At 47.1% G+C, this 13857-nt stretch overlaps 1 protein-coding gene across 2 annotated transcripts in view; it reads left to right on the top strand.

Annotated features, from left to right (window-relative positions):
* LOC138296894 (solute carrier family 22 member 7-like) overlaps nucleotides 1-13857 on the top strand; it is a 259538-nt gene that overhangs the window by 151017 nt on the left and 94664 nt on the right. For both annotated transcript variants that reach the window (XM_069236390.1, XM_069236389.1), the window contains exon 3: nucleotides 892-1046. In XM_069236390.1, the coding sequence (XP_069092491.1) occupies nucleotides 892-1046 (155 nt within the window). The remainder of the gene's footprint in view (nucleotides 1-891; nucleotides 1047-13857) is intronic.

Here is a 13857-nt window from a genome sequence, read left to right as displayed (position 1 = left end):
TTTCTAACACTCACTGTTTTCTTACAGTCCCAGCGACCCTCTACAAGCTCACATAGGTTTGGGGTCCATTCGTGCTTCACATTCCACTTTTGGAGTATATGGTTTGTGTTGCCCCTATACCTATGTGCTCCTATTTCAATCTATTGTAACTTTACACTGCTTGCATTACTTCCTTTTGCTATTACTGCATATTTTTGGTATTGTGTACATATATCTTGTGTATATTTGGCATCCTCATACTGAGGGTACTCACTGAGATACTTTTGGCATATTGTCATAAAAATAAAGTACCTTTATTTTTTAGTATATCTGTGTATTGTGTTTTCTTATGATATTGTGCATATGACACCAATGGTATAGTAGGAGCTTTACATGTCTCCTAGTTCAGCCTAAGCTGCTTTGCCATAGCTACCTTCTATCAGCCTAAGCTGCTAGAAACACCTCTTCTACACTAATAAGGGATAACTGGACCTGGCACAAGGTGTAAGTACCTCTGATACCCACTACAAGCCAGGCCAGCCTCCTACAAGTGGAAAACTCATAACAGGGCTGGCGGGTCGAAAATCGGAGTGGCGGATTTCCAACCCAAAGAGTTTGCCAGGTAGCCTCCGCCGCCTGCCAAACTCTTCATAAGGGCCTGTGTGTATAATTCACCTCTCCCGTTTCCACCCTCCCTGTTGTCTAAGAGAGAGGGCCCCTCAGGTCTCACTCATGCTAGAAGAGTCTGTACGTATAATTCATCCCTCTTGTTTCCACATTGCCTGGTGTCTGAGCCGAAGAGCCCCTGAGGGCTCACACATGGTAGACGAGTCTCTACATATAACTTGCGTGTCTTGCTTCCCCCCACCTGCTCCACATATAACCAACCCACATTTTGCCTCCATGCCACAGGTACGGCCGGAGGAACATGCTGCTCGTCTCGTTCCTCGTCACCACCTTGTTTGCCGCCATCTCTGCCGGTGCCTCGTCCTACTCCATGTTTGCAGTTGCCAGAACCATCTGCGGGATGGGGCTCACAGGCATGATCATCATTGCCATCGCTTTAGGTACCCTTTCCGTTGTTCTTTCTAAAAATGCTATAGAGTAAAAACTGCATCAAAAGACAGTCATGAATGTTATAAAACAAAAAACATTAGAAGATGGGATAAAAGGGAAATGTAAAGTAAAATGTTGACAATGACTATTTGACACTCTGTATTCCTTAATGGAAAGTCAAATTTGGAGATTTGAGTGGAGTAGCGTGGGGAAGCGGAGCACTATATAAGCCGTTTCCTTCATTCATTCATTTATTCATTCAACACGTTTTGTAAGGATTGATGTTAGGAAATTAGCTCCCAAAATACTGATCTCAGAGATAAATTTCGATTTTCTGAAAATGATGCCATAGAGCCCACTAGTCCTAAATAAGTCCTTGGCATTCTGCTGACTACCAACAAAGAGGCCAAGTAAGTCAAAGAGTAACTAGAAAGAAGAGCTGTTTAAAGGACTACAGAAACAACAGCACAACTCAGGTGGCAAGAGATGAAGCAAATGTTTCACACTTTGCCACATTTTGGGCTACGGAGCGCTGTGAAATGTCTCCTGACTTGCTCTTATGTCTTGTAGGCCAGTGGTTCCTAACCTGAGATCTGGGGGCCCCTGGGGGTCCACAAAGCTTCCTCAAGGGATCCACTACTTCTTAGAGAATTAAATAATATTAGAAGATTAATTAAGGGTATCTAAATTAAAAAAAACAGAATGTAAATCTGAACATTTTAAAATGTTAAGGAATTTAAAATTAGAGTCTAAAAATTAAGGTGTTGTCTTCATTTTGATCAGTACAAGCCGTGCAAGTGCATCAAACAAAATGTGGTATGGATGACTAGTGGCCTCAATTTAATTCCAACCTTCCCATTACAATGTTGTTTTGTTTTTTTATATTTTGCTTGTGAATTAAATAAATGATTACATAATATGTGTATTTGTTTGAAAAATGCTTGTTCTGTATTTTTGGTGCATTGTTTTGCATTTGAAATCGTTGGCAATGTTTAGGCCGGGGTCCCCTCTTCCCACTAATGACTCAGTGGAGGGGTCAGCAGATTCCAATAATGATTCAGTGGGGGTCTCCAGGTTCCAGTAATGATAAAGTGGGGATGCACAGACGTCAAAAGGTTGAGAACCGCTGTTCAAGGCCATCCACTGATGGGCTGTGTCCAGACATAACATTTGAATATTGTGGTCACAGCTTAGAAAGAGCAGGAACAGCTGCTCTCAAGCATTAGATGTTGGGTTAGGACAGCAGGCCTGAGAAGGCCTGAAGTATGATGATGGTTTCTGGGCCAAGCACTGTCCCTGAGGAGTGGACTCCTGGTAAAACTGCTCTTTGTTTGGGAATCCAACTGGTGACCACATGCAAACTATCCAAAGGTGATGACAATGATGTGATGCAAGCTAAGAAGAGAAACAATGGCCCTTGTTGGTCCAGGAAGTAGATCTATCATGGGGGTGGGGGGGTGCTTTTGTAGACCTCTGCTCCCTTCAGAGCCACTGATCGTACCTTGACAAGGCTTAGCGCACAGAGCATCATGCAAAGAAGGGCTACAGTCCTGAACCAGGTACATCCAACTCCTTTTTGATGTGACAGCCTTTGGTTTATCTCCTGTTCCCTCCCCAAACTCTACCCTGTGGGTCAGCGCCACGCAAGCCCTTCAGTCCTTCTGGCTGCTGAAGCTGAACTGCAGGAGGTCCAGAGCAGGCTGCTGACCAGTGATGAAGGAGCCTGTTTACGCATTCTGACACCTCTTTAGTCATGGACACCCTTAACAGAGGCAGGGGTGCAGAGTTCACGCGGGCTCAAGGGCTTCATCCCACTTGGAAATATTTGATGAGGCCCCTGACCACTGGAAGAATGCCTTGTCCACATCTGCACACACCCGCAGGCTGCTAGAGCGAGGAGTCTGGCTGTTCCACACTTCACTCCTGGAGAAAATGACCTTGTCCTACAGGTCTGCCAGAAACAAAAACATTACATTGAGGGTGTTTGTAGGTCTCTCCTGCAATACTGCATGCGCTCTTGCTTGCAAGATATTGTAACCAAGAAGGGGTGCATTGCTTACCATTTGTTGAATTCACTGTCACTCTCATTTGCTGTGTTCTAATTGGCCAACACGTGCTGGCATCACATCCTCTTCTTTGCCAAGAAACCAGATTTTGATCCAGAAAACGTGTTTTTGTTATTTGGTATAAATCCATTCAGTAGTTTTTGTGAAAATAAGGTTCATAAATATTTGTATATCTGGACGGTTGGGGCCGAGGGACTCTTGCAAGAGTCCCTCAGACCCAATTAAAAAACTTAGAGCTTGCTAATTGGCCCAGGGTCTCTTGTGTGCTTTGGCCCTCTTGCTCCCATGGGAGAAGGCATGGGTGTCAGCTCACCAGCATGCCAGGGGCAGTGGAAGTGACGTCTCCTAACCACCCTCTGATCCATTAACATCAGTGACATCATATCATGTGTGAGGCTGAGTCCTTCAGAAGTGATGTCACGTGACCTTAATCACAAAAACTAACATTGATGAAGTTGAAAGACTTTTAAACACACACAAGTTACTAACACAAATAAATGTATATTTGATATACATCTACATTTTAAATTGGGTGATATCATTGATTAGAACATTACACATTTCTCTTTTTTATTGCTTAACAATATGTATTTGTTAGGAGAGAGCATTCTATTGCCACAAACAGAAAACACAGTGAAGCCAAAATAGTTATGTTTCAAACTGCCACAGTTTACTAGTTTCTGGGATCTATACCTCAATCACAGAATTTACTGGGAGATTACTGAAAGACACACCAAAAGTTTTAATAAAACATTAGTGTTAATGCATCACTTGGAAGGCATTATCACTCACTACAGCACAGATGTGAGTTTTTTTTTACCTACACATAATTTCCATGTGTCCACAACAAATATACATTTACAACCTCTTCTTTAAAAGCATTTTTTATTTAATGTGTTTTTCCAGAGAATGCGGAGTACACTCATATATTAATTTATTTTACAATGCTAGGAGCTGAAGGCCACCCCAGGTCCCAGGCGCTGGGGCTGCAGGGAGTAAGCAGTGCACATCACAGAAATGTTTACCTCTCCTTGACATTTCCTTTGGCACCTCTGAGGCCAGGGGTCGCAAAGGCAAAGCCAGGGGTTGCAGCTGCGACCCCTGGCGACACCTAAATGACGTCCGTGGCGCAAGGCTCTGACTGGCTACCTGCGACATGTGGAAAAATGCTGCAAGCAGTCATTATAGGTACCGGGGGCTTACTCCCCTGTTCTGAGTTTAGCTTCTAAAAATAATATATAAATGCAGGGTAGGGATGCCCTGCCCCCCAGGCCCTGTGGTGGGGTCCCATAGCTATCTCCATGAACCAAAATGTAAAAAAAGAATTAAAAACGTCACGATTTCACAGGATTGCGACTTAGTTAAAAAAAAAGAACACACCGGCTGCCATTTTGAATATATTACATTCATTAATATGGTGAGGGGTCCTGAGTGTCTCTCCCCTCCTGGAACACCAGGACACCGGGGACCCCCTCATCCTGGGCCAAGTGTAGTTTAAAGGGGAGGGGGGCATACAGCTCCCTTCCATGAGCCTCAAAAGGCCCCAGGGACCCCATCCCCGAGGCTGAAAACTAGAATAAGAGGGGAGAGGGGGTGCCTGTAGAGGCCCCAGGGACCCCATCCCCGAGGCTGAAAAATAGAATATCAGGGGAGGGGTGTGCCTGTAGAGGCCCCAGGGACCCCATCCTGAGGCTGAAAACTAGAATATCACGGGAGAGGGGTGCCTGTAGAGGCCCCAGGGACCCCATCCCCGGAGCCTGAAAACTAGAATAAGAGGGGAGAGGGGGTGCCTGTAGAGGCCCCAGGGACCCCATCCCCGGAGCCTGAAAACTAGAATAAGAGGGGAGAGGGGGTGCCTGTAGAGGCCCCAGGGACCCCATCCCCGAGGCTGAAAACTAGAATATGAGGGGAGAGGGGTGCCTGTAGAGGCCCCAGGGACCCCATCCCGAGGCTGAAAACTAGAATATCAGGGGAGGGGAGTGCCTGTAGAGGCCCTAGGGACCCCATCCCCGAGGCTGAAAATGTTTCTATTAGGGGAACAGGTCACAATGCCCCTAGTCACAAATGGGACTAGGGGACCCCATCGCTTAGGGACAAACACTAAATATAGAGAAGGGGGCACAGTGGGAACACACTTTTGTTTGCCTGCCCACACTCTCGGGGACAAGGAAACTCTGACTGCTCCTGCCTAGCAGAAGCAAGCATGAACAGCTGCCTCTGCTGGTTGGCAGCAAAGCCAGCTCCCACGAGGGAGTCAGCCAGGGCCCTGGTGCGTCCCCCGTGGCCTCCAATGGTATGTTTTGTGGGTGCTACTGGTGGGCACCAGGACATCCAATGGATAGTGCACTGGGTATGGGGTCACTTGGGCTACTAGAGGCTCAGGGAGGGGTGTTGCATGCCCACCTCTGCTTTTTAAAAAATCATGGCCCTGGGGAACTGGGTCCCTGGGTCCCTGGGGCCAAAAGTGGCTTAGGAAGGGGGGCACACACCCCTCTCTCCTAAAAACACAAAAAGAAAAGGCCCTGGGGGGGTGGAGTCCTCAGGACCAAGAGTGGCTTGGGGAGGGGGAATTAGTGTCCCTCTCTGCTTTATTAAAAAGATGACCCCGGAGGATTGGGGCACCGGGGCCTATAGAGGGTGGAGGTGGTGTGCGCCCCTCTAGCCCCTTCATAAAAGGAAAGGCAAAGGTAGACAGTGTGCCTAGGGCCAATATTGGCTTGAAGAGGGGGCTATGTGCCCCTCCCCTTTAAAAAAAAATCCCTAGGGTATGGGGTAACTGGGGCCACTATTGACTCTGGGAGAGGGGCTATGAGCCCCCTTCCCTTTACATATATGTTTAGGCCCTGGTGGATGGGGTACCTGGAGCCACTACTGGCTTGGGAAAGGAGGACGTACACCACTGTTCCATTACATTTAAAAAAGTCCCAGGAGGCGGCATCAATGGGGCCTGCAGAGGCTTGAGGAGGGGGGTCATGTGTCCCCTCCCCAATATTTAAAAAACAATAATAATTGCCGGCTCCTGGAACACCCTGTGGCTGACTGGTGGGGGATTCATTGCTTGCAAGGGGTTGGCCACAGGGCCTGGTGGCCACAGCAACCCCCGTCACACATGGCCAAAGGCCAGCACGGCACTAGGTTAGCTTTACTGCTGATAATAAAACATTACTTTATGCCCAAAAATCCTAGAACTTCACTGAAAAAAACTAAGTTTAAAGTGACGTTATAGTTATGTGAAATGTTCAGTGATGTTTTAAATTAAAAAAAACTCTGAAATGCACCAGTTATCTGTCTAGCAAATATAACTTAAGCCATACAACAACTATAACTCTCTCCCTCACCATACACAGTCTTATCATCAATGATGTCATGTCAAATGATACAGTGATGTTATCAATGAAGTTATAGAACGCCCTGAGATATGTAATATGTGGGGTAATTAGATGTGCATGGCAAGGGAGCACGTTATAGTTACCTTGCCGCCCTTCAATTATAAGGTGGGCCAGGGCCTAGCGGTTCTGTGCAACAAGTGCTTTGGGTGAGGAGGGCCTGTGGCCTTCTCCGCAGCCCACTTTACGGCCCAGGGCACCCCATCCCCTGTCTGCTTCCATTATTATGGGAGGGGTGTGCACCCTGCCGAGCCGTAAGGCACCTGGGACCACATCCTCTGGGGAAAATCATGAGAGACAACAGCTTCTCTCAAACATAGTTCATCAAATCCCAGCGGAGGATCAGCATTTTACAAAGAGTAAAATCAACTTAGAACACACCACAATTACTAAAATAAGTATGTTACCAGAAACAAATGATTTTTATTGTAACTAAAATCTGTTTTGATGCTTTATATGTGCTTTGTTTTGGGACCTCCAGAGCCCGCCTTCCACCACATTTCAGTGGGGACCATGATCTCAGGACCTGCAGTGGCTGCCATAATACGCTGCCCTTGTTAGAGCGATGCAATCAAAGGGCAGGAGGAGGGGGTTCCGTGGGGACACCCCCACACACATGCCCTTGGGGTCAGGATGTGCTCATTCTGGCCCCTTATATATGTTTTTTAAATTCATTTTTAGGACACAAGGAACATGTCCCCGAGTCCTGTAATGACGGCCACAAAAAATCGTTCAGATTGTGAGCAGCCAATCAGGATTGGCTAGTCGCCGTTAGAGCGCCAATCAGAGAGTATCTGGACACCAACAGTCAAAGATATATCTACTTTTTAACCCTTCATGACCACTTGACCACCCTTTAAGCAAATGTCATGCAAATGGATGAACACGTTTGCACCAAGCAACAAATGCACGGATTATGAGTAACGTTTTAATTTTCTGCCAACGTTTCTGTGATTCCATTCAGCTATTTTTTTCTGTCTCGCTTCCCAAAACTTCCCATGGGAAATCATTGTTTTAAGCCCCCTCCCTTTTTTCTTGACCCTCGCTTGATGGATCACCCCAAACTTTCCTGGAAGGAATTGAAGTGGATGAACCTTTTTTTTAAAAGTTTTGTGCAAAGATCATTAATTGGTGCCAAAGTTTTTAGCAAAACAAAAAAAACACTCTTCTTATGGAAACTCTGACCTAACTATAAGCAAACAGCCACTGTCACTGTATAATATACATACAGCAAATATATAAACGCAGAAGGTCTCATCAGAAAAATGCTGTCACTCACAGGGCAACAGAGACGTGCAATAGTGCCAGTGGCAATCGGCTTACATCCATGATAACTTCCAGCATGGGGCAATATTCAGACATTGGCTCTATTGCCCCATGAGTGACATCATTTTTCTGATCACACACAGCCACCTGAAAATGTGTGTGCTTCTATGCCAGGACTGGTGGGCCAGACCTTCAGTTTCTCAATTTTTTCCACTCATTTGTACCATCCCATTTATACTTTCAGCATTTTAGAGCATATTTCAGCTTCCGAGACAGTATTAACAGGATGCTTGCTTGCAGCTCATTTCATCTGCGCTGCACCACAACCGGTGACGATACAGCCTCAGACCAGACCACTCTGATGGAATTGATTTGGCCATAGTTTTAGCGCTTCAACTCCTCGTCAGGGGTAGTGGGCGCCATATAAATACAATTACAATTACAATTTAAAGATGACCAAATCATTGGTTCTAAACATGGCAGCCATGCTGGAACTTCAAAACTACAAAACACCACGTAAATACCAAAACAAAATGGCCACCGCCTCCTATGTTTAATTTTATTTGCTATTGCCTGCTAGGTTTAGGCAGCAGCATGTTTTCTTTTTCTATTTTTATTCCTTTATTTGAACTTGAATGTGGATGACTTCAAAACTCTTGCAGCTTAGGGCCTGATTTAGACATGGGTGTATGAGTTATTCGGTCACAAAGGTGATGGCTATCCCGTACATCAAAATCTAAAACCCATAGGATATAAGGGAATTTATATTTTGACAGAGAGGACATCCATCGCCGTTGTGATGGAGTAACTCATCGGCCAATATCTAAATCAGGCCCTTTATCCTATAGGAATTAATTTTTTTCTGGTCTCATCTTCACATTAAAATTTACCAGTTCTGGTTTCGATTGACTTTTGCAGTGTTCTCGATAGCAAACCACCAAGAAAAGTACAAAATACCTGGATTAAGTTCTGGATAAACATCTCAATCTTGAGAAATTCAAATTAATGCGATGCCAAGTGAGTGCAGTTTCAACTGTAAGTTCTTTGTAGGATTTCTAAGTTTAGCCCTGAAGAAGACCTCTGATTCTTGTTCACTCCCTTGTATTGTGAAGGATTGTCTTTCTAAACTTCAGATCACCCCTTTGAAAGCAATGTTACACACCTCTGCACACTTCATCGCTGGGACTAAAAAAAGTGACCACATTACCCCATTGTTAGTAATACTCCAACCTCGCCTCGTAGAAGCCAGAGAACTCTGGGAAATGCTTGTATCACCCACAGATCTTATACACGTCAACCCCTCAGTACTAGCAATCAAGCTGAAAGTATCTGGTGGGCTCAGATTACAAAAAATCTTTTCAGCAAATGTTTCACTGATCACTTTATAGTTTGGGAAATGTCCTTTCTGGAGGGAGCTGTTAATGCTCTGCTGCCACTGTGGTCAGATGTAGGTATCTGCACATTTAGGGCCTGGTTACAATCTTGGTGGACGGGTTACTCTGTCACAAATGTGATGGATATCCTGTCCACCGTATTACAATCTCCGTAGGATATAATGGGATCATAATATGACGTACGGGTTATCCGTCACATTTGTGGCGGAGTATTCCATCCGCCAAGATCTAAATCAGGCCCTTAGTTATGGAGGAGGAGGAGGCTCCCCTTCATGTGCAGAAGGTCTCCGGTTTCTCATTGTTTTCTCAGAGCGCGATCTCTCAAAGATGAAGACAGAACTCTTCTTTGTTTCACATTTCCCTTCTGTTGCCTTTGTAGGGCTGTCACAGTGCTTGGACAGAATAATCCCTTTTTGTGTTTTATCATAAATAAACGTATAGATGGATCACATTAATCGTGTGAGACTTCTAAAAGGGTGGATTGAAGAGGTCTGATAATTTTGTTGATCTTGTGAAAAAGTATCTTTGTCAATTTCTTGCTTCATTCTGCTGCTTCTAAAAGCCAGTTTAGCAGGTGTTTTTTATAATGAGTAGATTGTTTGTGTGCCATTTCCTTTCCAGTTCTTTCAACAAATTCCTTTTTTCGTTGAAGGGTATATAGAACCGAGGTGGTGATTTCTTTGCATTCTCCATTTTCATCAGTATTTGGCATATCTGGGGCAAAGAAGGAGCTGCAACAATGTTGCCATTAGTGGTTAGTTTATTTACACCATTTGTAGGGAGATTGGTTGGAAGAGAGTTTAGTTTAAGAAATATGGCCCAGATTTATGGCCTTTTGTGCTGCGCTGCCCTGTGTCAAAGGGAAACAGCAGGAATGAGTCATATCTCTGCAATACAGTGCATAACTATCCTTTCCTACTGTACTGGTAATGTTCCGGCAGCCTGGTACCAACACAGGCACCCTTTTACCATAGTGCAAAGGTGCCTACTTTGCATGCAGGATTGTTTTTGTGCAGGAAGAGACACCTTCCTGATCAAAAACAATCCTGGGAGGCTGTTTCCTCTTTCCATGTGTGCTGCAGAATGCAGCACACATAAAAACCGAAAAAACGGGGAGAAATAAAGATATTTCTCCTTGTTGTGCCCCGTCTTAGGGAGGCGTAAGTTTTTCACACATCCCCAGGTTTAAATGACCCTGTAACTCTGGGGATGCGTCAAAATCCATGGGTGTTGTGTAGGAACACCTCCCTTGCGTAGAGTAATGTAATGCAGCACCTTGCGTTGCTTTGCCTTATTCCATATCTATGAGGCCATTCAAAGTCATGCAAAGTGGCTTTGTGTGGCCTCATACATATGGTTGAAAGTGTTGCGCCTCTGTTGCATCACTAAAAGTGGTGCAATGGCGACGCAAGCCTCTCATATATATGCCCCAGTGTTCCCCCCCCATTGGATACTCATCAGCATTTTTCAGGATAGTACATTTGATCAGTGTTTTAGAGAGGGTAATTTGGAATGGGATCTCCCGCTGGTCAGACCGGGCCACAATTGCCTGGCACTCTTTGACTATCATGAAGTCTCCTGTGGCACCTCTACAAAGGGTGAGAAAGATGGACTATTGCATGAGTTCTTCTGCAGGAATCTTGTGAGTGGTTTTGTTGCAGTTGTGTACCCATTGTTGCCTTATTGCTCGAAAGGGTTAGATACTCGGGTTGACATCCAGCAATAGTTGTTCTGCTGGTCAGGACTGCAGTAGGTCATATGTAGATGACACCCACCATGTTCTATTGGTCAGGACTGAAGCAGGTCCCATTGTAGGTGATAACACCTTGTTCTGCTGCCAGGACTCCAGCAGGTCACATTTTAGGCGATGGATACCATGTCCTGGTGGCCAAAACAGCAGCAGATCACATTGCAGGTGATGAACACAATTTTCTGCTGTTGGGACTGCAGCAAGTCACATTTTAGGTGATGGGCGCCATGTTATGCTGGTCAGGACACTCCAGCAGGTTACATTGTGGGTGATGGGCAACATGGTCTGCTGGCCAAGACTGCAGCAGGTTCCATTGTAGGTATTGGGCACCATTTTGTGCTGGTCAGGACTGCAGCAGGTCCCATTATGTGATGGGCATCATGTTCTGCTGCCAAGACTCCAGCAGGTTGCATTGTAGGTGATTGGTGCCATTTTCTACTGATAGGACTGCAGCAGGTCCCATTGTAGGTGATGACTGCCATGTTCTTCTGGGCAGGACTTCAGCAGGTCCCATTTTAGGTGATGGGTGCCATGTTCTGCTGCCACGACTCCACCAGGTCACATTGTAGGTGACAAGCACCATGTTCTGCTGGTCAGGACTCCAGCATTTCCCATTGTAGGCGATGGGCACTAGGTTCTGATTCCAGGACTTCAGCAGGTCCCATTGTAGGTGATGGGCAGCATGTTCTGCTAGCCAAGACTGCAGCAGGTCCCATTGTAGGTATTGGGCACCATGTTCTGCTGGTCAGGACTGCAGCATGTCCCGTGCCATGTTATGCTGGCCAGGACTGCAGCAGGTCCCATTGTATATGATGGGCACCATGGCCTGCTACCAGGGCTCCAGCAGGTCGCATTGTAGGTGATAGGTGCCATGTTCTACTGCTAGGACTGCAGCAGGTCGCATTGTAGGTGATGGGTGCCATGTTCTGCTGGTCAGGACTGCAGCAGGTCCCATTGTAGGTGATGGGCACCATGTTCTGCTGGTTAGGACTGTAGCAGGTCCTATTGTAGGTGAGGGGCACCATGGTCTGCTGGTCAGGACTGCAGCAGGTCCTATTGTAGGTGATGGGAGACATGTTCTGCTGGTCAGGACTCCAGCAAGTCCCATTGTAGGTGATGAGCACCATGTTCTGCTGCTAGGACTGCAGCAGATCCCATTGTAGATGATGGGTGCCATGATCTGCTGCCAGGACTCCAGCCGGTCCCATTGCAGGTGATCGGTGCCTTGATCTGCTGGTCAGGACTGCAGCAGGTCCCATTGTAGGTGATGGGTGCCATGTTCTGCTGCTAGGACTGCATCAGGTCCCATTCTAGGTTTTAAATGATATGTTTTGCTGGTCAGGACTGCAGCAGGTCACATTGTAGGTAATGGGCACCATGTTCTGTTGGTCAGAACTTCAGCAGGTCCCATTATAGGTGATGGGGACCATATTCTGCCGCGGGACCCAGCAGGTCCCATTGTAGGTGATAGGTGCCAGGTTCCACTGCTACGACTGCAGCAGGACTCATTGTAGGTGATGGGTGCCATGTTTTTTGGTCAGGGCTGCAGCAGGTCCTACTGTAGGTGATGGGCACCATGTTCTGCTGGTCAAGACTCCAACAGGCCCCACTGTAGGTGATGGAAGCTATGTTCTGCTGGTCAGGACCCCAGCAGGTCTCATTGTAAATGATGGGCGCCATGTTCTGCTGGCCAGGACTCCAGCAGGTCCCCTTGTACGTAATGAGCACAATGTTCTGCTGCCAGGACTCCAGCATGTCCCATTGTAGATGATGGGTGCCATGTTCTGCTGGTCAGGACTGCAGCAGGAGCCATTGTAGATGATGGCACCATGTTCTACTGGTCCAGACTGCATCAGGTCCCATTGTAGGGGATGGGTGCCATGTTCTGCTGCTCAGGACTGCGGCAGGTCCCATTGTAGGTGATGGGTGCCATGTTCTGCTGCTCAGGACTGCGGCAGGTCCCATTGTAGGTGATGGGTGCCATGTTCTGCTGCTCAGGACTGCGGCAGGTCCCATTGTAGGTGATGGGTGCCATGTTCTGCTGGTCAGGACTGCGGCAGGTCCCATTGTAGGTGATGGGTGCCATGTTCTGCTGGTCAGGACTCCGGCAGGTCCCATTGTAGGTGATGGGTGCCATGTTCTGCTGCTCAGGACTGCGGCAGGTCCCATTGTAGGTGATGGGTGCCATGTTCTGCTGCTCAGGACTGCGGCAGGTCCCATTGTAGGTGATGGGTGCCATGTTCTGCTGGTCAGGACTCCAGCAGGTTCCATTGTAGGTGATGGATGCCATGTTATGCGGTCAGGACTTCAGCAGGTCTCATTGTAGGTGAAGAGCACCAAGTTCTGCAGCCATGACTCCAGCAGGTCCCATTGTAGGTGACAGGCACCATGTTCTGCTGGTCAGAACTTCAGCAGGTCACAGTGTAGGTGACGGGCGCCATGTTCTGCTGGTCAGAACTTCAGCAGGTCGCATTGTAGGTGATGGGTACCATGTTCTGCTGCCAGGACTCCAGCAGGTCTCATTGTAGGTGATGGGGACCATGTTCTGCTGGTCAGGACTCCAGCAGGTACCATTGTAGGTGATGGGTGCCATGCTCTGCTTCCAGGACTGTAGCAGGTACCATTGTAGGAGATGGGTGCCTTGTTATGCTGGTCAGGACTGCAGTAGGTCACATTGTAGGGGATTTGCTCCATGTTCTGCTGATCAGGACTGCAGCAGGTCCTATTGTTGGTGATGACCGCCATGTTCTGCTGGCCAGGACTTCAGCAGGTCCCATTTTAGGTGATGGGCGCCATGTTCTGCTGCCAGGACTCCAGCAGGTCACATTGTAGGTGACGAACACCATGTTCTGCTGGTCAGGACTCCAGCAGGTCCCATTGTAGACTATGGGCACCCGGTTCTGCTGCCAGGACCTCAGCAGGTCCCATTGTAGGGGATGGGCGCCATGTTTTGCTCGTCA

This window comes from Pleurodeles waltl, chromosome 5, assembly GCF_031143425.1.
Source record: "Pleurodeles waltl isolate 20211129_DDA chromosome 5, aPleWal1.hap1.20221129, whole genome shotgun sequence".
NCBI lineage: Eukaryota > Metazoa > Chordata > Amphibia > Caudata > Salamandridae > Pleurodeles > Pleurodeles waltl.
Note: the sequence above shows the minus strand (reverse complement) of the source record. Positions and strands in the feature narration are given on the sequence as shown.